This window comes from Eurytemora carolleeae, unplaced genomic scaffold (assembly GCF_000591075.1).
Source record: "Eurytemora carolleeae unplaced genomic scaffold, Eaff_2.0 scaffold280, whole genome shotgun sequence".
Lineage (NCBI taxonomy): Eukaryota > Metazoa > Arthropoda > Copepoda > Calanoida > Temoridae > Eurytemora > Eurytemora carolleeae.
In genome coordinates, this window is record NW_019396193.1 from 258,028 (window position 1) to 283,945 (window position 25,918).

Here is a 25,918-nt window from a genome sequence, read left to right on the forward strand (position 1 = left end):
TGTTTTTTCTCCTAATAAATCCTGATCATGTTTATCTCGTAGTGTGAATATCAATTTATGATAAATATCCATAGAGAATAGAATATATAGAGAGGAATTTACTGGAAAAAAGTGTAAAACGGCCATTTTGTTGTACTGTTTCCATACTGCAGGTGTACTTCACATATTTATGCTATATAACCTGTTGGGCCCTGGAATATCATTTTATAGAAAATCTAAAATTATTGTTAAAAGAAAATCAAATTATGAAATAGGCTGGTTTCATAATTGACCAATGATCATTTCACATAGACTCTATGCCTTCCACTTTACAAACGATGATTTTCCGTTATAACTATAAATCAAATGATGTTTTTATTCACCTAATTCATTATAAAGTTTATAAAACGGTTTAAAAAATTCGAAATTTAAATGAATAGTCTAGGGAACATACTGTATTAATGTACCCTACTGCATATAATTTGTGAACATTTACATGATTTGTACACTTTGAACTCCCTTTCAGGCTGAAAGGGACTGAAAAAATTCATACCGAGAGGTTCTTTTAATTCCTCTCTATATATATTCTATTCTCTATGTAAATATCGTTTCTAAGATTATTGATATAAAAACAACACTTTTCAGTCAACCAGGTTTTCAAAAACTTAACGTTTAAATACTTTGACTGAAACATGTGCGCAATTTAGATCTTTTGTTTCTTCTTTATGCAAACGTTCAAATAAAAATAAATTTACTTTCTTTATAAAAATGATCAAAAATGGCCCAGCTATAACGCCGTCACCCCCCCCCCTACAGGTTTGTTGAAGTGTGAGGAGTATATGCATATATATTTAGAATATTAAATCAGGGTTCATTAGTTTCAGATCTTTAATTAAATCACAAATCTCTGATCCACTTCATAGATTAATTACATTACAGACTTTACCAATGTCTGATCCACTTCATAGACTAATTACATCAAAGACTTTACAAATCTCTGATCCACTTCATAGACTAATTACATTACAGACTTTATCAATCTCTGATCCTCTTCATAGACTAATTACATCACTATCAATCTCTGATCCACTTCATAGACTAATTACATTACAGACTTTATCAATCTCTGATCCACTTCATAGACTAATTACATCACAGACTTTAATAATCTCTGATCCTCTTCATAGACTAATTACATCACAGACTTTACAAATCTCTAATCCTCTTCATAGACTAATTACATCACAGACTTTACAAATCTCTAATCCTCTTCATAGACTAATTACATTACTGACTTTATCAATCTCTGATCCACTTCATAGACTAATTACATCACAGACTTTATCAATCTCTGATCCTCTTCATAGACTTAGTACATCATAGGCTTTACAAATCTCTAATCCTCTTCATAGACTAATTACATCACAGAGTTTATCAATCTCTGATCCACTTCATAGACTAATTACATCACAGAGTTTATCAATCTCTGATCCTCTTTATAGACTAATTAAGTCACAGACTTTATCAATCTCTGATCCACTTCATAGACTAATTACATCAAAGACTTTACAAAACTCTGATCCACTTCATAGACAAATTACATCAAAGACGTTACAAATCTCAAATCCTCTTCACAGACTAATTACATCACAGACTTTACAAATCTCTGATGCTCTTCATAGACTAATTTCATCACAGACTTTACAAATCTCTAATCCTCTTCATAGACTAATTACATCATAGGCTTTACAAATCTCTAATCCTCTTCATAGACTAACTACATCATAGGCTTTACAAATCTCTGATCCTCTTCATAGATTAATTACATCACAGACTTTATAAATCTCTGATCCACTTCATAGACTAATTACATAAAAGATTTACAAATCTCTGATGCTCTTCATAGACTAACTTCATCACAGACTTTAAAAATCTCTGATCCCCTTCATACACTAATTTCGTCACAGACTTTACAACTCTATGATCCCCTACATAGACTTAACAAATCTTTGATCCTCTACAAGTCTACATAGACTAATTTCTAAATCTAAATCTTTAAGAATTTAACTACTCCGTCTATTAAGTATGTTGTCTATGCTTCCTCCTCTTATTTTCAGGCAATTCCAAACATTCTTCTCCCCTCGTAGTAATCAGATGCATTGCCAAGAATTGATAAAAAGGAGAGCGACCATGTAAAGGGGAGGTGATGTAAAAAGGGAGAATCGACAAGAGGATAAATTGATTTACTGTCAGCTTGATTAACTCGCAGAACTATATTTTGATTTAGTTCTAAAATTTGAACAATCTCTTAATTCTGTAAGTGCTTTCAAATATACTTGCACATGGTCATTCAAATATAAGATTCAGACTATATGCAAAATTATATGCAAACTATATGCAAACTATATGCAAACTATATGCAAACTATATGCAAACTATATGCAAACTATATGCAAACTATAATTTATGTTTTTAGACTGAGTAAAGGCGGTTGATTAGAAGTCTACTGACTAACCTTGAACCTGGAGTAAACTTTGGACCTAGAGGACACCTTGGCTAGACCTTGGAACTAGAGGAAACCTAGGCTAGACCTAGGATCTAGAGGAAACCAAGGCTAAATCTTGGACCTGGAGGAAACCTAGACTAAACAAAAATGGATCTGAAATGAATCAAAAGTAAGACCTGAAAGACCAAAACCTGAGACCCGGAATAAAAAACTTAAATAAAACCTGGAGTAAAGCCAATACAACGCCTTGAACTTGAAAAACCCTCAAAATTTAATCTGGGACCCTGATAATATATATACGTGGACCCAGAACCCAGAGAGAAACCAAGGCTGAATCTGGGACCCTGAAGAGACAGACCTGAAACCTGGACCAGGAGTGAACCCAAGGCTGAACCTGAGACTCTGAGAAAGCTGAACTTAGTCTCCTGTATGATAATGTAGATGTGGATGCCTGGTTGGCGGGATGGGGAGAAGAACAAGAGGAAGAATATCCTGGAGAACAGTTGACATTAGTAAGTTTTAAACATTTTATCCACTTTTTGAAATCATGAAATTCACAAAATTAGACTTATTTAACCTATGTTATTACCGGGGTACGCAAGGGTTCCCTCAAAAATGTCAGCCAATTTGGTTCAGCCGTTTGGCCAGTTAAACATAACATATATATAAAATATATGTGAAGAATCAGCTTCCAATTAAAACATTATAATATATTTCAGAATCTAACTTTACATGATGTTTAATGCCTTGCAGCAATCCTTATTTATAATAATTTATTTATAATGTATTTATAATAAACTTATAATATATTTATAATATATTTACAATATATTTATTATATAGCATGTGCAACATGCATACATTCCTCCGAACTAGAATTCAACGAGTTCATTCCGTAAGAAATTGTTTCAATTGTTAAACTGGAAAATCATTTTAAAATTAATTTCTTCCCTTTAAACATTAAAACATCATAATTTTAACGTTACTTTAACTTCAACAATAAAATGAATTATTGCTCTGTTCTTAAAATAGGAACAAATGTACATGACATAATAGCATGGCATCAAAGCGTCTAGAAAATAAAAATGTGTGTCTTCTACTTTTATTCGTTTCATATTTGAGTATAGCTACTGTGATAACTTTGAAATAGGATGACGACTCTAAAGCAATAATTAATTGTACTTTATGTTGTTACAAAGCCATTAGTTTTTTTGACACTTATTAAATCAATAATTGATTAAACTGGGCCTGTTTACATCGCAGAATTTATGTGACCCATAACAACCATCTCTCCCACTGTACCCTGCGGTGAGGTGAGGAATTTAATTTTACTCCAGGTAGAGAGTAGAACAGAGAGAAGAGAGAAAGATTGATGAAGATATTGCCTGTTGTAGAGTATTTATCTCAGACTTAACTTCATCCAATCTTCATCCTATAATCAATTTTATCAACTTTGATCATTTATATCAATTTTATCAAACAACTAAAATATATTAATCGCGAACAGTTGAAATTAATTTCAAACCTTGTAAACAGAGAAAATAAACAAACTAGCTCAATAGAAAGAAGAACAAACTGTGAAAGCAATAAAACCCAAAAATCCTGAAAAAAAGAAAATTGAAAACCCTAAAAACCCCGGAACCCAAAAGAAATCTGAAGAACGAACGAAGCATGGAGAAACAATGAAATCTGGAGACCCATTAAAAACTCGAAAACCAAATAAAACTGGAGAATCAATGAAAACTGGAGAACCCATGAATTCTGGAGAACCAATGAAAACTGGAGAACAAACGAAATCTGGAGAACCAATGAAAACAAGAGAACCAATGAAGACTGGAGAACCAATGAAAACTGGAGAACCAATGAAGACTGGAGAACCAATGAAAACCGGAGAACTAAAAAAATCTAGAGAACCAAAGAAAATTGAAGACCTAATAAAAACTGAAGAACCAAAAAAACCTGGAAAACTAACGAAATCTGGAGAAACAACAAAATCTGGAGAAACAATGAAATCTGGAGATACAATGAAATCTGGAGAAACAATGAAATCTGGCGAAACAATTAAATCTGGAGCGACAATGAAATCTGGAGAAACAATGAAATCTGGAGAAACAATGAAATATGGAGAAACTGTGAAATCTGGAGCGACAATAACATATGCAGAAACTGTGAAAGCTGGAGAAGCAATGAAATCTGAACAATGAAATCTGGAGAAACAATGAAATCAGGAGAAACAATGAAATCAGGAGAAACAATGAAATCAGGAGAACCAATGAAGACTGGAGAACCAATGAAAACCGGAGAACTAACAAAATCTAGAGAACCAAAGAAAATTGAAGACCTAATAAAAACTGAAGAACCAAAAAAACCTGGAAAACTAATGAAATCTGGAGAAACAACAAAATCTGGAGAAACAATGAAATCTGGAGATACAATGAAATCTGGAGAAACAATGAAATCTGGAGAAACAATGAAATCTGGAGAAACAATGAAATCTGGAGAAACAATGAAATTTGGAAAAACAATGAAATCTGGAGAAACAATGAAATCTGGAGAAACAGTGAAAACTGGAGGAGAAATGAAATCTGGGGAAACAATGAAATCTGGAGAAACAGTGAAAACTGGAGGAGCAATGAAATCTGGAGAAACATTGAAATCTGGAGAAACAATGAAATCTGGAGAAAAAATGAAATCTGAAGATACAATGAAATCTGGAGAAACAATGAAATCAGGAACAACAATTAAATTTGAAGGAACAAGTAAACCTAGAAAAAATAAATCTGGGAAACCAATAAAATCTGGTGATGCAATGAAATATGGAGAAACTTTGAAATTTGGAGAACAAATCAGATCTGGAGAAACAATCAAACAAGGCGATCCGATTAAAGAATTGGAATTAACGAAATACGGAGAATTGACAATATCTGGCGAATTCTTGAACCATAAGGAACACAGAGAACCCTCAAACCCTAAAGATCTAGTAAAACCTAGAGAACCCAAAAATCCTAAAGATCTAGTCAAACCTGAAGAACCTACGAAGCCTAAAGATCTAGTAAAACCTAGAAAATCAACAAACTCTAAATATCTAGTTAAATTCTAACTTATTAATTCGTAACAAAAATAAGAACTAATAATATTGAACTTGGAACACTTTAAAGGCCTAAAAAATACAGAAGAAAGGTTCAATGAAAGCTGAGAAAACTTAGACGACTTATACAATTAAAAAAAACTTAAATTTTTTTGTGAACTCTTGATAAATGTTTAAATCCTATAAATGTTGTAATCAATTTAAAATAGAACTGTAAGAAACTGGTAGAATATATGATTAATATTATATGTTAAAAACAGAATAATATATTTTTTATCCAACATTCCTTTAGAGGAACAGTTCCTTTAGAGGAACTGTTCCTTTAGAGGAAATGTTCCTTTAGAGGAACTGTTCCATTAGAGGAACTGTTCCTTTACAGGAACTGTTCCTTTAGAGGAACTGTTCTTTAAGAGGAACTGTTCCTTTTGAGGAACTGTTCCTTTAGAGGAAATGTTCCTTTAGAGGAACTGTTCCTTTAGAGGAACTGTTCCTTTACAGGAACTGTTCCTTAAAAGGAACTGTTCCTTTACAGGAACTGTTCCTTTAGAGGAACTGTTCCTTTAGATGAACGGTTCTTTAAGAGGAACTGTTCCTAATTAGAGTTGAGTAAGTTGACTTTCGTATTTATTGCTTTCGGAACAATGAAGAAATTGTCAGAACTAAATATCTTTCACGTAATTTATCAGATAAAAGTTTCAGGGTTACTGTTGTGAATCCGGTATGACGTTTTTTAAATGAAGGGTCACTTAAAATGTTAAAGACAGTCCCTTTAAATTCTCGAAAATCACGGGTTTTCTGATATTTTTACTAAAACAAAAGTATCAGATTATTCTGGAGTTTAGGAACATCTTGTGTTCCAAATTTCAAATATTTGTTTAATTTAAAATAAGTAAACGTTCCCATTGAACCAAACATTATTGTAAAAGTAAAAAATGTAAAGTATAGAATTAGTAATTTAAAATAAAAGTTTTAATTTGTTGAAAAGTTTAGAACGTGCGAGGAATGAAGAGGTTGTGTATGAAGTAAAACGCAAGATAATGTTTTTAAAACTTTTTTAGTTAAGAAACAAGCAAACAAATTTTACGGGAAAGTACAAACAAACTCAAATTTTCTAATCCCCACATCTTTGCAACATGATAGTGAAAACCTTCTATATTTCAAACATAGATTATTTGATCTCACTGAATCAATAGTTTGAAATATAAGGTCTTTAACGACATTGGGTTGCAGAGATATAGGGGCAAAAAACTCAGAGTTTGTGGCAATATCAAGAAATGAGGGGCAGGGCCTAGGGACTTATTAATGGGGGGGATATTGGGGTTTTACCCCCTCCCTCGCCCTTGATAATTATGGTTCCCACCCCCATGAAAGTTACAAAAGGTTATTTGTTTTCATTATTACCCTTTATTATATGATATTTTGTGCAGTATTATATATTGGTATTTAAACTAGATTATATTGGTATTTAAACTAGAATCTATTGGTATTTAAACTAGAATATATTGGTATTTAAACTAGAATATATTGGTATTTAAACTAGAATATATTGGTATTTAAACTAGAATATATTGGTATTTAAACTAGAATATATTGGTATTTAAACTAGAATATATTGGTATTTAAACTAGAATATATTGGTATTTAAACTAGAATATATTGGTATTTAAACTAGAACATATTGGTATTTAAACTAGAATATATTAAACTATTTCAGGGTGAACACCCAGAAAGTATGAGACTTTACTGACGACCTAAAAATAACGAAAATTATGAATTTGAATCGGGATTTATTGTTAAAAAAATCATCCAAACAAATTATCAAGAAAAATCCTCAAATTCAACGATTGCCATATCTGTCATCTGTCATTTAATCTCTGAAGTCTTAAGTTTAAAATAAGTAACATTCTTTTATATATTTTTTACCGACTTTTAACCAACATTTCTGACCCATGATTCCCCTAAAATCGGTACTTAACTGTCCCTTGGGAAAACAAAGTAAAATCACGCTGTAAAAATTGTGAAAAAACACGCCCTTTTTAATCTCAAAAGCAAAATTTCCTTAACTTCCCTGTAAACTAGTTGTAAAAAATTATAATTTCTCTTTCTTTTATTTTCACCAAAAACCATCTGTTTTGCTTTAAATGAAAACCAACAGAAAAGTTTATTTTTAATTTAAAAAAAAACATACTTTCGATCAAAAGTTCGCATCTTGAGGCAGAATGAAAAGATGTTTCATCCAAGCAAAACAATGCAGTTCTCTCATCCATGCAAACATTGCAAATTTCTTCTCATCCATGAGAAAACGATTTCTCATCCTAGAGAAATAGGAAGGATTATATTTCAGGGGGGGGGGATATTTCTTCAAAAAATACCCCCACCCCCCTACTTTCTCCTGTTAAATTAAAAGTTTATACTGAAATAAATTTCAAAAGTCTTTTAGAATAAAATTATAATTTGAAGTATCAGTTCCCGCTTTAAAAATTATGCCCCCACAAAAGTGGGGGGAAGGGAGGGGGGTAATTCGAGAAATGAAATCCCCCTGTCATCATCTGAGCGTTATAAACCTTCTCAATTCTTTTGTGAATATTCAAATACTAAAGAACTGAAATCTTTTTCTCTTTATGCAAAATGATTTGAGCCGTGTCAGCGCTCCGCAGTTTTCAGCACGGTGAGAATTGCCGCGAGGGAAATGATTTTAAAATTCAAGATGAATTCTTTTCTAATTTTGATTTCTCTCTCTTGCGGATAAAAAATGTGAAGTGTTAATCAAGAAAAAATATATTTTAATTTAAAGATAAAAAGCCATGTTAATGAATATCCAGAAAAGAACGGAGTCTTTGCCACAAACTCTGATTTTCTAATTTGTTTCTTAAACAACTATTTCTATTTAAAAGAGTAATTTTCCATTTTGAAGTTCGTACTCTATCAAATAAATGTTGAGATCTTGAAAACTAAATATTTACACCAAACCAAAACATTTAACTTTTTTCATAAAATAAGGTTCGAGCTTCAAAACTTAAATAGTTTTAACAATTTTTAAACTAAATAAAATCTGCAGGAAAGAAGTATTTTCACTTTCCGCCAGTTCCTATCATCTTTGTCTTAAACGTACTCACAACCAATCACAAGGGAATTCTTCCAAATGAAAAAGAGAAAAGAAAAAAGAATTTCTTTTCTTAGAATTTGTTTCAACATTTTAGAAACATGTGCATTGCTTCAGAATACCTTTCAACATTCTTTATTCTATAAAATATTGATTCGATTAATATTGTATTGAAGAAACAGATTTAGAACATTTATCTTAATCCATTCTAAATACAATCCCTATCCGATAAAAAAAATTAGCTGAATCAAACAGTCGTAGTTTAACTATTCTTTTGTTGCGGTTCAAGCTGAGAAGAAGTGGTTGAACCACGTCTACCTAGTTCAACCACCAATAATACATCGGGTTATTTCCCGCAAATGAGAGAATGAACTTAATCTATTTTGTTGAATTTAAAGGGACTGTTAACGTAATTACAAATGAATCTCATTTAATGAGTGGCATATCAGTTTCACAACGGTACCATAATTCTACTCGTCACTTTTCCAGAGAAACCACAAATAATGATATCTTATTCACCCCCTGATCAGACAAAAGTACCCTTGTGAATCTGACAAGCCCAACTCAGGTTCGATCTAAATTACGTGTACGTGTCTGTTTCACCTAGTTCTAGATTTTTCTCCATGATTAAACTTGACTGTATTGCAGGAGAAAGTTGGAAGGACGGATCTAGTATCTCGGAGATTAAAGAACTAGGATCAGAGCAGATCTTCCAACCGAGGTTAGTTTCAACACAAAATCAAAACTTTTCAAGGATTTCTTAGATTTATATATTTGACCACAGGAGAGATGCATTTGATCTGAGGATAATCCAATTATTACAAAGCTTCTATTTCATTAGGAATCTAATTTCAGAGTTAGGACAACAAATGTGTTGGCCTAATTTCCAGAGGAAACTGCTTCCAAATGAAATTTACCTGATATAAGCTATCTTTTTAAGCTACCAGTGTAATTTTTGTTTAAACATGGTGAGAATACATTAGTTTAACGAAAAATGAATCTGGGAGTAAAGAACTATGTATATTTCAAAATTTCTAATACCTATATTTTTGCAACCTGATGGTGTGAACCATTGATATCTCAAACTTAAACATATTTCATCTATCAGAATTCTTGAAAAAAATAGGGGGTTAAAAAAGGATAAAATATCTAAATTCAAGGAAGACATGTTCTGGTAGAAATATTTTTGATTGATTATACAATATCTATTAAGGTTGGGTGTAGCAGAATCTCCTAGTGAGTGTTTAATCCCTGGGAGTGAAAATATCAATTATCCAAACCCTGAAAAACACGAGAAGTCAGAAACCCAGGTATCAACAACATTTTTATAGTAATATCTTAGTTTTGTTTCTAGCTGATCTGAAAACTTTAGAAATGTGGATATCGAAATCACTGCTTGATTTCCTCTTTATGTTGTTGTTATGTCGTTGTTATGTCGTCTTTATTTGTAATATTAATTCCAAAGAGAATAGAATATATTAGAGTGGAATTTACTCGAAAAAAGTGTAAAACGGCCATTTTGTTGTACTGTTTCCATAGTGCAGGTGTACTTCACACATTTGTGCTTTGTAACCTTTTGGGTCCTGGAACATCATTTTATAGAAAAGTTTTCTTATTAAATTCACTTTACAAACGACGATTTTTAAATTTAATTTTTAATTCACCTATAGCAAATACACACGTTTTAAGCTATTTAACAACTTTATAAAACAAAGAAATTGGAATGGATATGTCCAGGGATCATACTGGATTAGTGTGATGTACTGCGTATAATTTGTGAACATTTACCTGAATTGTACACTTTGAACTCCCTTTCAGGCCGAAAGGGACTGACAAATTTCATACAGAGGGATTGTTTAAATTCCGCTCTAATATATTCTGTTCTCTTTGATTAATATCGGATCCCAATGAAGTTTTTTTTACACCAGGTTGAGAAATACCAAGAGAACCCGGAGAAAGGACGAGTTTTAACTGAGGAAAAATTCAGGTATAGAGGACGGAAAGAGGTTTTAAAACTCTCCGCTCCAGCTAAAATTAGTCCTGAGAAACTGTGTCCTGGAAGAGATAGAGAGACCGGAGAGATTTACCCAGCAGGACGAAAAATAGAAGCATTGGGTCGAAAGGAGGAGAAAGTTAGGACGCAAAACATCTTCTATCCTCCGGAACAACGGAGTGAGGAGAAATATAAAAGCGAGAGCGGATACAGGTTCACAGAGAGGCGGAGGTTAGACGGATATAGGTATCCAGAACGGCGGAGGGCGGAGGGATATAATTTCCTGGAAGGGCGGAGGGAGGAGAGTCACAAATATCCGACTGTCCGGCGTGGGAACGGATATCATCTGTATCCTGGAGAGAGTCTACAGGGACCCAGCAGAATATCCATTCAGAACAAACTCTTCTCCGAAGGTAGGATGGATATCAAACTAGTAGGACGAATATTTGACTAGTAGGACGAATATAATAGGAAGGATAAAATACAAGTAGGATGGAAAGGACTAGTAGGACAGATATTTGACTTAAAGGACGGATATAAGACTAGGTGGACGGGTATAAGACTAGTAGGACATTGTACTATTAACTCTCTCCCATCTCTTGGATGTCCTATTATATGTTAGGTACTTTCACAAAGGATTTTTCCCAAGTGCCAACTTCCCAACTTGGGAAATTGCACATTTGGAAAGTTGCCACTTGGGAAAATACCCTTGGGAAGTTGCCACTTAAGAAAAAATCCTTTTGGAAAGTACCTAACATCTACTATTACCCCCCTCTGCTGAAATATTACCAGATTTATCTCAGACCAAAGATTGTTCTGAGTAAATATTTCGCCATCCATCATATCTTAAGAACTGAGGAGACGGTTTAGGTCGTGGGGGGGGGGGATTGAAATATCTAGACACCAGAATATAGATAAAACCCCAGAAAAAAGTAACCATATCATCCATAGCGACCTTTTATTTGACCAATTTATATTTATGTCAATGTCTACAAAATCATGTGATCAGTATACTACTGCCATTGGCTGAAGTTCTGGTGACGTAATACGGACTATACGTAATAATATTATCAATTATATCTATTAAAGATGCAAAATAAACAAAAAAAATAAAATAGGACCAAACATGAGATTCTCAGGCTCCTGTGGGATATCGTCATTTTCAGATTGATTGCGTATTTGTTGAATATGATCTGTTTAATACTAGAACTTTTAAACAAAATTGCATGTATATATATGAATTTTCGCATAAATTTGAAACAGTTATGTTTCAATATCTCTAGATCGACAGGAACATCAGATAGGTGTCTTATAGGTATCCTTCAACCCCTGAGAATCTCAAGTTTCAGCCTATACCCCCTTTCATTTTTCCTTTACAGTCCCTTTAAGTTTGATATATTTGTATTGTTTGGTATGTGTGGGACCAATTTAAACAGCACGTCAAACCAAAATAAATTGCAAGTAAAGTTGAAATCTTTTATGTTTTCAATCATAAAAATAATAATAAAAAAATGTTTAAAATCTTTAATATATAAACAAATAATTCGGTTTTCTCATGCTTGTGAGTAAAATCAGAACTGGAGGAGTTGCGAGGTCAGAAAGTCCTATCAGTAATTATTGCATAAATGCATCCTTCTCCCCCCGGTCTATTTGCAGTAATAGTTGAACCATGTAGACTAAGTTGGTCCACCTCTCTTTCCCTTAACCATGTTTGCATTCGCAATTTTCTTATTTTTGGTCTCAGATTGTATAATTTGTTACATAATATTAAAAAGAAATATGTAGTTTTACTAAACTTCTGATGAATATACTTCTTTATTTTTATGCTGTACTGTTCTGTATTGTAAATACTGCAAATATTTATCGTAAACAGGGATGTATGTGAAAAGTTTCAATTATAATCTTGACAATTTTTTCCAGTTTTCATATCAAGGTCTTCAATTTGATCTTGGTTTTCACGTTTCAAATTTTCCTTGAGTTTTCCTCATCCAATCTCCCGTCCTCAATTTGTTACACACCCGTTTCTACATTTTTACTTTCTCTCTCCATTTCACACTTTAAAAATAAATGTCATTTACATTAAAGTTTCCAAAAACTCTCATTTTCTAGCATTCTCCTATTTTCATTATGTCATTTGTCGTGTTAAAGTCAATTCTTGTTTTAGTTCTAGCTTGCAGTATACAATCTTGTCAATGGGAGGGGAGGGTTCAACCCCCTCCCTCCATAAATCAATTATATTCTGTGGTTTATAAGTAAAGTTTGGCTGAACCGGGCAGTAAAGTTTATATATATATAGTATATACAATATATAGAAAACAATTAACTTTTTCCAAAATAACCACCTGGGTTTAGGCCGAGGGGGGATATTCTCCTTCATATTTTACTTTATCCAAATATTTATCCAACTATTCTAATATAAAATTAATGGTTAAAAGCTAAATTTAAAAAGTTGTCGGAAAAACAAGTCAGACCGGCGCCATGAACAGAAAATTGTTTTGTAGATTTTAAGAAAATATGAGGCCTACAAATTTAAATAATTTTCAAAACCGTACTTTATTTATACATTATTGAAATAAAAAATTTCTTGTTGCATTACATTTCTAAGTCAATAAAATGTCCTTTTGCGCATTTGGGTTCTTATCATTACTTAAAATTAAATATCTTTTATGATAAGATTTGGTATTTTTCTCGATTTTAATATTATAATTAGTTTTTAAGCAAAACAGAAGTTAGCCACTATATTGCATTCAATAACACAATCAAAAAGGATTCTTTATGCTCATTAAACTAGAAATTGATGTTTTTCTTGAACGTTTATGATATGATATTTGTTATGATTTTAACAGGATTCATATAGGTCCAAGAAACCCCCTTGTGTACTTTTTTTAAATAATGTAGTCTAAACTTTTTGTTAATTCATGGAACCTGGTCTTCTCCTGAGGCTGGTGCAGAAGGCAGGTTTCATGTTGGAATCCCTCTCAAACCTGGGTGCAGTAGGAAGTTGTCATGTTGGAACCCTTCTCCTGGGCCTGGGTGCAGTAGGCAGGCTTCATGTTAGAACCCTTCTCCAGGCCTGGGTGCAGTAGTCATGTTTCATGTTGGAACCCTTCTACAGGCCTGGGTGGAGAAGGCAGGTTTCATGTTGGAACCCTTCTACAGGCCTGGGTGCAGTAGGTAGGTTTCATTTTGGAACCCTTCTCCAGGCCTGGGTGCAGTAGGTAGGTTTCATGTTGGAACCCTTCTCCAGGCCTGGTTACAGTAGGTAGGTTTCATGTGCGAACCCTTCTCCAGACCTGGGTACAGCAGGCAAGTTTCATGTTGGAACCCTTCTCTAGGCCTGGGTGCAGTAGGCATGTTTCATATTGGAACCCTTCTACAGGCCTGGGTGGAGAAGACAGGTATCAGTTTGGAAACATTCTCCTGGGCCTAGGAGCAGTAGGTAGTTTTCATGTTGGAACCCTTCTCCTGGGCCTGGGTGCAGTAGTCATGTTTCATGTTGGAACCCATTTTACAGGCCTGGGTGGAGAAGGCAGGTTTCATGTTGGACCCCTTCTCCAGGCCTGGGTGCAGTAGGTAGGTTTCAGTTTGGAACCCTTCTCCAGGCCTGGGTGCAGTAGGCAGGTTTCATATTGGAACCCTTCTCCAGGTCTGGGTGCAGTATGCAGGTTTCATGTTGGAACCCTTCTCCAGGCCTGGGTGAAGTAGTCATGTTTCATGTTGGAACCCTTCTACAGGCCTGGGTGGAGAAGGCAGGTTTCATGTTGGAAACATTCTCCTGGGCCTACGTGCAGCAGGCAGGTTCCATGTTGTAAAGATCAGATTCACAATTTTTAGCTGGAAAACTCGATATTACAATTAACCTTGAGAACCCAGATATTCGGAGGGATTTCATAGAACAATTATAGTTTTCAAGGGACCATACACGTAATATTAAGTCACCCTCAAATTTCAGAGTGGCCCCGGTGTCCTTAATAGTTTTCTATGATCAATATTGACTGAGACATCCATGTTTTCAAATAAGAAAATAGTTTATTTTTAATTTTGGGGTTCTCTATGAAATTGCTAAATATCCAACTCTAAACTAAAAAGTACGCGGAGAAATTTGTGAAAGAATATAAAAAGTTTTTCCATAATCGATCTCATAAAAAGTTTTATGTGAATAAGTTTGATTGAGCTGTTTTCTGTGCAAAGGGCAAATGAGAAAGGAAATCAGGGTTTATAGTTTCCAATATCTCCCAGCATCTATACCACGAGGGGAGGAGGGCAAACCATATCATTTCTGCATTTAAGCCGCATTTTTCTATATATATCATCCGAGCCACATGTCTCTCATATTCTGTTCCTCAGAAATATTCTCCGAATATATTTTTTAGAAATATTAAGAATTCAGTCCAGTAATGTGGTTCAGATGCATACATGGCGTGGTTCGCTTTTCCTTTCATTCTCTTCCTAAACCTGAATTTAAACCTAAACCTAAACCTAAACGTGATCGAACCAAAACCTGAACCTAAACCTGAACCTGAACCTGAACCTGAATCTAAACCTTAACCTTAACCTAAACCTAAACCTGAACCTAAACCTAGACAGGAACCTAGACCTGAACCTGAAACTAAATCTGAACCTGAATCAAACCTGAACCTAAACCTGAACCTGCATCTGCTCGAACCAAAACCTAAGCCTGAACCTGAACATAAACCTTAATCTATTTCTGATCCTGAACCAGAAACTAAACCTGAACCTGAATCTAAACCGAATCTGAATCTGATCGAACCAAAACCTAAACCTGAACCTGAACATAAACCTTAATCTGGTCCTGATCCTGAACCAGAAACTAAACCTGAACCTAAATCTAAACCTGAATCTGAATCTGATCGAACCAAAACCTGAACCTGAACCTGAACATAAACCTATATCTGGTCCGGATTCTGAACCTGAACCTAATCAAAATTGGGATTTTTGGAATAATCGAAAAACTCTAATCCTGATATAAGAGAGGAACAGAGATCAATTGAAACCTACAATATGCGATATTTTCCAGAGCAGGTTCTTCTGTGCACAAGTACTGTACACCACCAATTAGCAGACATCTGTATTCAAGAATATTTAAGAATCCTTTGGATACGAAATAAAAAATCTTTAAAAATAGACTAAATTCATAAATTTTCTGTTTCATGTTAAAAATTGACTGGATATTATAAGCAACAAATTACAGTCAAAAAACCTTTCATGGAACTGTAGCATGGCATGCTGGGACACTAGAGGAGAGGTCTGCTTTGCCTAACCAGGTATAGAGCATATGACCAATCTGGTTAGTCTGTGCTCTAATCATAGCAATTTAAGCAGCAGGGGTTGCGAGGAATGTAAACACGTACTACATGCAGTACACTCTTTGGAGCTACCTTTCCACTCTTAATTAATCTTGTTTATCTATATATTATACAGGGTTTCCCACAAAGGATTAGACTGTAAAGACGATCGGAAACTGTTTAAATGAGACGATCCCAAGGTTAAATTATTTATTCTGTCTTATATATAGTTATCTAATGGGTTATTGAATGATTTTACAAAGAAATAAACAAATTTACAGTTACAGGGAATCCTGAACATAAGGAAACAATCAGTATAAAATCCATACAATCGTCTCTGAAGTCTCATCCTTTGTGGGTAACCCTGTATATTAGGACTTATAAGTTGAAATCCGAGTTTCTAGTTAATTAAACCAATATATATATATTCATTCATCTTCTTCAGCAGTTTAACACAATATCGACTAAAGTGCTTTAAACAGTGTAAATACGCAGTAGACTGATAGTTAGATAAGATGTTTAGTGATAACCAGAAAACAATGGAATAGGAAGACGACAAATAGCAATACTGAATTTTATTTGATGTGGTTACAAAGCAAAAAGATTTACTAACACCCATATCACAAAGTAAGTGAAATGCAGGGCTGTACACTTAGCAATTGCGGTGTCTCAAGGTCATAGGTTTTTTTGGTTTTCACTTTAGTGTCCCAAAAAAGAGTGATTAGAATTTCTAGACCTTTTTTACGACACCAAAAGCCCTAAAAATTGGGACCTACATTCAACTTTTAATCCTAGAAGGGGTCATCTTTCTCGAATTTTTTAATCCTAACGTTCTTCATACAGTGGTAAGCGATTATATCAATACAATGAAGAAAACTTTTTATGTAAGGTTTGATTGTTAACAAGGTTTTTTCGAATTACAAGCTTTCACGTAATCAAAGAGTTTTTCTTGGCATCTATTTTTATGTGCATTCATGCTGCTGAACTGCTTAATATAAATTAAAATTCCGAAAGTCGTCTTCATTTTATTGATAAAATCGCCTACCATTGTCTTCTCCATTATCTAGGCCACGATTTTGCAAGTAAAAACTGAGAAATTACGATGCATTTTTACGTTTCAACTACAGACAATAAAAGGTTGCAAATTTTCTTTTCCTGCCTGCAGTATACAGTGTACTGCATTTTGTGCCATCCAAAGCCAGCGGGATAAAAAGATTTACTTCAAATCCTAGCTGAACAGTTAAAAGATAACGATAAAATCAATTAACTTTTTGTGTATCAACTTCCTCTTTTCACCTACATTAGATAATCATGCAGTTTTCCTTAATCATACGCTATTTATGCAATTTACTAAATCACGTAAAACTTGCATAAAACTAACCTCAGATCATTTGAAGTACCGATCTGACTTCAAGGCAGCTAGAGAAAGTTGTACAGGCTATGTACAGGCTATTGATGGGAAAACGGGCCGGTACACCAAGTGAATAATCTCCTTCTTGTGAGATTAAGGTGATGGAGGATATCCGACCTTTAATAACTTGACAATATATAAAGTAGTAATCTCTTTTTGTCGGTTTGTTTTGTTGTTCTTGTTTAAAAAAAGTAGGTTGATTTTTTATGGAAAACCCCAGATAATGCCGGGTTTCCAAGCTGATTATTAAGTAAACAAATAGGAAATTATATTTAATCGGTGGGAAAAAGTTTGAAAATGTATTTAATCTGAAACATTAGGATGTATTCCACATTTTTACCTAGAAACCAGCTCCCCTATACCCCCGTCCTGACTAAGAAAACCAATCATTTAATAGCATTTCATATTTTCTGGTTCCTTGTAGAAAACATCTCTGTTTGTTTGTTTATCTCTTTGCCCAGCAAATAATCTCCTAAAGTGTATTAAAGACACAATGATCAATGATCAATTATCAATGATCAATGATCAATGATCAAACACCTGAAAATAAATTAATTTAAGTTAAACGTGTGTTCCAATGTATATTAAGTATAAAATAAAAATAAAAGTATTTTTTTTCTCGCTTTTTTTGTAATTACACTATCAACGCCAGTGTATCGAGAGCAGAAAACTTAAGAGCATAAACACAAACAATCCCGGTTTTGATACATTTTACTGTTAATTTGCAAAAGAAAAAATAGATGAATTTAAAGAAATCTACGAAATTAATGTTTGGAGATTTTTTTCCCGACAGTTACACTTAATAAAAAGTTTTCCAGTGGAGAGAAATCCGGTTTTGTAAGTCTAAAGTTTGCGCCACCGAGTTAGTTTGGCAGATTTACTTATGTTGCTGATGCATTGTAAACCCTGCCAACTAAATTCATATAATACAATATGTTATGCAAGCGTGATATACAACACAATCTGCAGGCTTTCTTTTATTATTTTTATTTTCTATATAAAAAAAAGTTTAATAAAACAGTAGCTTGGGCGAAACTGAAACAGTTTCTGTGAAAAGGGACGGAAAGGTTAATTTTATGTTAATCCACAATAAAATACTTGCGGTACACGTTAAACCTGTATCTAAGCAACAATGAGGAAGGTATATAACCGTTTTACTTGAAAGTGGTTAATTCGGTTCATTTTTCTTTTATCTCTGTTGGATAAATCCGCATGTTAGTTTTACAGAGAAAATATAATTACATTACTTCGGTTTGACGATGTTTTAAAGGAGGTTTAAAGGAGGTTTAAAGGAGGTTTAAAGGAGGTTTAAAGGAGGTTTAAAGGAGGTTTAAAGGAGGTTTAAAGGACCTTCAGAATTACTGGTAAATGTATTCAAGTAATGTTCAACTTATGTTTTATCTCTCCTAGGATTTAAATCTAAAGATAAAGGATTTGTAGAAACCATATCCCCCCCCCTCCCAATACTTTCTTCCTGCGACAAAAATAAAATTTATTTTTGTAAATTTAATTCAAACGGTTGATGTGTATTTGACAACTCTGGAATGGACAGTGACCACAGAATAGAAAATGTATAAAATATAAAGTTAATCAGATGGAAAAAGGAAAATTATTTTTGTAAAGTTAAAAAAAAAAAAAGTAAATAAGAAATCTCAATTAGCTAAAATTAGGATCAGTCGTTTAGAGATTTTACTTTTTTACAAACTAATTAAAAGAATTATCAAAACAAAACAAATTAGATACCACCAAATTATTTTTGTTGCACATTATTTTTTAATAACAAAGCATTCAAAGTCCATTGTGCTTTCTTGATGGCTTGAATAGTTAATATTATTAGCCCTTTTCGTGCTTTCAATATTCTGGGAGATATAAAGAATTTTGTTTAGATTTCTTTATTCATTAGATAAAATCAAAATTATCAAAATCTGATCAAAATTCTTCTCTAATTCTAAAATCACAAAAAAGGCAGACCACATTTTGGAAATGTCAGAACTATCTGGAATAAATGTCGCACATCATTTCAAAAATATAAAAGACGACATTTACGTTGTCTATTCGGGTGCCCACTGCTCATTATTTATTTCAACCAGGAGGAAACCATTAGAACTAATACAGTGAAAACACAATCTCAACTATTAGATAAAATCTTAATTTTGAACTACTAAAAGTAATTAGAAATTCCAAACATTTGTTTAAAATTATGTTAGAGATATTTTACAGATAAATAAGGTTATGTTTAGAATCTCTAACGTAAACCCAAGGAACTTATTAATCGCCTAAATCTCTTATTTTCGTGTCCATATATCTTTACAACCTGATGTCGCACATGAAATTTTCTAAATCAACTTGTTTAATTTTAAAATAAAGGTTTACATCATCCCCGTCAAAGATATGAGATGAAAATAAAAGATAAAATTCAAGTTTTTGACGAGTAGTCAGTGTCTTCTATTATTAGCAATATTATCTAGAATGCTTGTTTTAAGATAATAAAACAATTTTAATCTTATTATTTTTCATTTCCCTTATTTAACCCCCCCCCCCCTCCCTCTCTACAATATTCTTGAGATTTCTCCTCACTTTTCACATCCTGCAATAATCCCCATAAAATTAATGGTTTAGAAAATTTACCGAGGTTTAGTTGGTTCTGTGGCCAGAGGGTTCAATTCCTCCTTGTTTCAAGATTTCTTTCCTTTCTTTTCTTTCTTTTCTTCCTTTCCTTTCTTTCCCTAGTTCTCCAAGTTCTCCTATTTCTTTTATTTCTCCTAGTTTTTCTAATCATCTTGGTTCTCCTAGTTCTCCGGGTTCTCCTTATTCTTCTGGATCTCCTGGTTCTCATAGTTCTCATAGTTTTCCTAGTTCTTCCCTTTCTCTTAGTTCTCCTAGTTTTTCTAGTCCTCTTGGTACTCCTAGTTCTCCTAGTAATCCTAGTTCTCTTGGTTCTCCTGGTTCTCATAGTTCTCCTGGTTCTCCTGATTCGCCATGTTCTCTTATTTCTTCTGGTTCTACTGATTCTATTTGTTCTCCTGGTTCTCCTGGTTCTCCTGATTCCCCTGGTGTATTGGTTCTTTTGGTTCTCCCATGGTTCTCCTAGTTCTTTTGGTTCTCCTAGTTCTTTTGGTTCTCCTGGTTCTCCTGGTTCTTTTGGTTCTGGTGGTTCTGTTGGTTCTGTTGGTTCTCCTAGTTCTCTTTTAAACGAGCAATTATTTCACTGCTTTCTAATTCCGTGTTTCCCCCAAGGTTAGAACATTTTCAGAGATTAATTGCGGATTTGCTAAAGGCATTTGACAGATAAGAAATAAGTTTTAAACAAATCTAAGAATATTTCTTTAATATTCTTGTTTTATTATTTACAATATTTAACAATGATATGTTGTAAGAGAAAATATTTGTTTAAAAGTAATTACATTCTAAATCTGAAATGTTCTGAAATGATCTCGTCTACCTCCCTCCCCCTTTCTCCGCCTTCTCCTTTCCTTAACACTATTCCCACTATCTCTCCACACTCACACATTCTCTCAAATTTAACATTTTCTGAGTATCCTCTAAGCAATACCCAAATCCTTCTCACCTTTTTTTTATCTCTTTTTTCTTGTAATTTTAGTAGTTCTTTCAAAGTCTGTTTTTCCATTTACACTCCTTGCCTCTTTTAACTTCCTGCCTCTTTCCACTCCCTGCCTCTTTCTACTCCCTTCCTACCTTCTACTTCCTGCCTACCCTCCCCTCCCCCTGCCTAACATCCCTTCTCTGTCCTTAGTGACTACAATCCCTTCCCCCTCCTCCCCTACACTACAACCCCCCCTCCTTGTCTACCACCCCTTTCACCTCCTACCCCTGTTCCACCTCTCCCCCTGTCTACCATCCCTTCTCCCTACTGCCCTACTCTAAACCCCCCTCCCCCCTGTCTACCATCATCACTTTCCCACTTTTAGTTTGAGTTAGATTGCTAATGGCGACACACTAGACAAAACTTTTATCATGGAATTATAATCTGATGGACTGTTCCTAGTTTATAATCTGGTGGACTGTTCCTAGTTTATAATCTGGTGGACTGCTCCTAGTCCATAATCCATGTAGGAGTGTCCCTAGTATAAAATCTGGTGGACTGTTCTTTTTACTTTTCTTGGAATCTACAGATTTTGCATATGAAAATTTAAAGTAAGCGTAAATATCTGGATATTTACTATGCCAGAAGAGTAGGTAGAAAAGCAATCTCAAGCTTAAAGGGTCTGTTATCGTAATTTCCATTTATAGTGGTACATCCAATTCACAACAGTACCCTTGAAAGCTTTCTCTCATCTAGAATGACTTCATGGTTAACTCTTTAAATTAGTTATTTTCAATTTTGGCTTCTCTACTAACAAAAGCAAGATGCAATCGAAAAAAATCACCCTAATTAAACACGTTTCAAGCCAAAAAACCACAATATCTTCCATTTAATTTGATAAAAGTTTAAAGGGTATCGCTGTGAATCGGATTTTGTTTGATTGGAAGTTCAATTGAAATTATTCTTGCTGCAATCCCTTTAAATTCAACAAAATGGAGGCGAAAAGTCCCATTCATTTCTAATCAAGGGATCTTCTTTCTCTTTTAAAAGTTGAGATATATATGATATAAAAGTATGAAACACAGTGAAATTAATTAAAACTTAATTTCTTGTTTTGGTTTTATTTTACCTTTTATATTTATATTTGTAGTTAAATAACAATTGTAAAGAAAAACACAGAACTTCAGTTTATTATTAAAAATGATTAGTCAAATTATTAAGAAAATTCACAATTTAAAACAGGAAAATCTACGAAGTATTTGGTGATTCTTTTAAAATGAACGATTTGAAGAAAGTGAAGTATTGATAAACATATATTTAAGGAATATATACACCATGTATCTATCTGTAGTAAACACCCTACTCCATAACAAGTTCTCGAAACGTATCTATCCAGAGCTGAAAACTTTAGAATGGGATATCCTTAATCTCAATCGGTTTATTAATATGGAGATTAATAACAAGAGGAGAACAAGCATTATTTAATCTCGAGATTAAGAAAAAGAGTGGATCAAGTCTTAATCCCAATATCCACCATTCAAAAGTTCCCAGCTCAGGTCCAACTTGTCCGCTATCTAAGTCAACCAATCAAATCAAGCTATTTATCCAGGCTCTAAATGCCTCACAAGCGTAGCTATTGAACAAGCTGTATATCAATCCCAAATGATGGGGATGATCCAACGCTTTAAATGCATAGATAAAGATAGATTGCGCATAAGATGACATTTTTCATCTTGAAAGATATAAATGTACAGAGATGTTTTAAAGATATTCCTATTATATAGATTAACTAGGTCGGTTATGAACATTGGCTGTTCTTATGTCATTGAGTACTTGTAGTGTACATGAGTTCTGTAGAGAAATATTTAAGTTAGTTTAGTCCGTCTCATGTCCTTCTTAAGTTCTCGTCAATATGATATATTGCTCAGTGAAATATTGTTGTTCAAATAGTTCCATTCCCGAAGTTATTTTACACTCTATTATGAAATCCATTAAAACACCAAACCACCTCGCTTATCATTGAAGTACACTTTGACCCCTAGAAGTATGAGTTCGCGGTCTGTACAATTCTTGGTGATTTTGCGTACATAAGCTATCTATGTTTATTAAATTTATCTATGTTTAAATGTCACACAGGAACACAAGCCTAGCTATCAAACAAGCTATATATATCAATCCCAAATGCTGGGGATGATCCGCTCTAAATGCCACACAGGGATACAAGCCTAGCTATCAAACAAGCTATATATCAATCCCAAATGATGGGGATGATCCAACGCTCTAAATGCCACACAGGAACACAAGCCTAGCTATCAAACAAGCTATATATCAATCCCAAATGATGGGGATGATCCAACGACGCTCTAAATGCCACACAGGAACAAAATCCTAGCTATCAAACAAGCTATATATATCAATCCTAAATGATGTGGATGATCGGCTCTAAATACCACACAGGGACACAAGCCTAGCTATAAAACAAGCTATAGATATCAATCCTAAATGATGGGGATGATCCGCTCTAAATGCCACACAGGAACACAAGCCTAGCTATCAAACAAGCTATATATATCAGTCCTAAATGATGGGGATGATCCAACGCTCTAAATGCCACACAGGAACACAAGCCTAGCTATCAAACAAGCTATATATCAATCCCAAATGATAGGGATGATCCAACGCTCTAAATGCCACACAGGAACAAAATTCTAGCTATCAAACAAGCTATATATATCAATCCTAAATGATGTGGATGATCGGCTCTAAATACCACACAGGGACACAAGCCTAGTTATAAAACAAGCTATATATATCAATCCTAAATGATGGGGATGATCCGCTCTAAATGCCACACAGGAACACAAGCCTAGCTATCAAACAAGCTATATATATCAATCCTAAATGATGGGGATGATCCGACCTGTTTTATGAAAACAGGAATTCAGGATTACTCTCTCGCAGAAAACAGTACTGAGTTACTCTATAAATCCGCGAACTTTTCTGTTTTTAATTTACAATGTATGTATACAAACAGAAAATGTTCACAATCTAAAAGCCTGGTAGATATAATGTGTATATGACAGCCTGCCACATGTCCCCTCTTCAAACCTGGCAAAAAATTGAAATGTGATGAAAGTTAATAGTCCAGCTCCCCCCGGCCAGGGACTAGGGGGAGACTTTAGGAATAGCAGAGTTTCAAGATTTCTTCAGGGTTACTTTTATTAAGAGCTTAAATTCCTATCCCTATATCTACACAACCTTAGATGTCTTAGATCTTTGATATTTCAATCTATGAATTACATCTTCAACTTAAATTTCGGTGTGAATTGTATTGATTTGCAGAACACTAAGTTTCATTAAAGGTTTACATTATCAGGTTGAAAAGGAATAAGAAAATCAGATTTGAAAGCAGGTGTTCAATTCCTTAACCTTAATTCATATGAATATGAATTTCCGAGCCGGGTCAACCTTTCCACTCTAGTTGCGCCTAAGGAGTGTTCACTTTTTAAACAGTATTCCGGAACTCGTGAACATCTTTGAGTAGTTGTTGTTATCCTAGGATATTCACTATTTAGTTTATTCTTAAAATATGTTAACAGTCCCTTTATGCTCCCTGTCAACGTTATTACCAGGCAGATACTAGTATTGAAGGCTGGAGTTTCATGATATCTTGAGAATATTTAATATCGATTTAAATCCCTGCCTTAATGCAAAGATATTAAAAATTATAATATGAGAACGGTTACTATATATGTACATGTGGATAATAACCTTATTACCGGTTAAAAAACTTTCAGCTATTCTTATCTTTGTGTTCTTGATTCTATTATTTCTATTATTTAGTTCTTGATTCTATTATTTAGTTCTTGATTCTATTATTTAGTTCTTGATTCTATTATTTAGTTCTTGATTCTATCTTTGTGTTCTTGATTCTATTATTTAGTTCTTGATTCTATCTTTGTGTTCTTGATTCTATTATTTAGTTCTTGATTCTATTATTTAGTTCTTGATTCTATTATTTAGTTTTTGATTATGTGAAGAAGAGAAAAGAACTTGGGTAACGTGTAATTTTGTAAGAAAGGAGTTGAGTTTTTGCCACAAACATATATATACCTGCAAAATCAAAATCTAATGAATAGAGCCATACTGATGAGCCCTAATATAGAGGAACACTGTGTCTTTATATAGATATATTTACATATATGTGTGTTAGCTAAAGCCGGCCAAACGGCTGAACTGAATTGACTGACATTTTTTAAGAAACCCCTGAGAGCCGGGGGCGGGGGGGAGGTTATCATAGGCTAAAAAAACTTTTGAATTAGATTTTTAATAATTAGAAATTTTTTTCATGTTTTTTTAAAATTTCACGGGCAACGCCTGGCACTTCGGCTAGTAGGATATATATCCTTCTTCGGCTAGTAGGATATATATCCCTCTTCGACTTGTAGGATATATCCTTCTTTTTGTATCATATTGACTTCGACTAGTAGGATATATATCCTTCTTGTTGTATCATATTGACTTCGGCTAGTAGGATATATATCCTTCTTGTTGTATCATATTGACGTCGGCTAGTAGGATATATATCCTTCTTGTTGTATCATATTGACTTCGACTAGTAGGATATATATCCTTCTTTTTGTATCATAACTTCGGCTAGTAGGATATATATCCTTCTTTTTGTATCATAACTTCGGCTAGTAGGATATATATCCTTCTTTTTGTATCATAACTTCGGCTAGTAGGATATATATCCTTCTTTTTGTATCATAACTTCGACTAGTAGGATATATATCCTTCTTGTTGTATCATAACTTCGGCTAGTAGGATATATATCCTTCTTGTTGTATCATAACTTCGGCTAGTAGGATATATATTCTTCTTCGGCTAGTAGGATATATATCCTTCTTGTTGTATCATATTGCATCAATTGTGAAAAAGAAGTTGAAAAACCAATATCTATTAAATGCATTGCTTAATTTATACTT

General features: G+C 33.7%; 1 protein-coding gene across 1 annotated transcript in view; it reads left to right on the forward strand.

Annotated features, from left to right (window-relative positions):
- LOC111697796 (uncharacterized) overlaps nucleotides 1-25,918 on the forward strand; it is a 56,479-nt gene that overhangs the window by 5,454 nt on the left and 25,107 nt on the right. Inside the window, exons 2-5 of the mRNA XM_023467923.1 lie at nucleotides 2,456-2,997; nucleotides 9,325-9,397; nucleotides 9,890-9,986; nucleotides 10,605-11,082. Of these exons, the coding sequence (XP_023323691.1) occupies nucleotides 2,949-2,997; nucleotides 9,325-9,397; nucleotides 9,890-9,986; nucleotides 10,605-11,082 (697 nt within the window). The 5' untranslated portion in view covers nucleotides 2,456-2,948. The remainder of the gene's footprint in view (nucleotides 1-2,455; nucleotides 2,998-9,324; nucleotides 9,398-9,889; nucleotides 9,987-10,604; nucleotides 11,083-25,918) is intronic.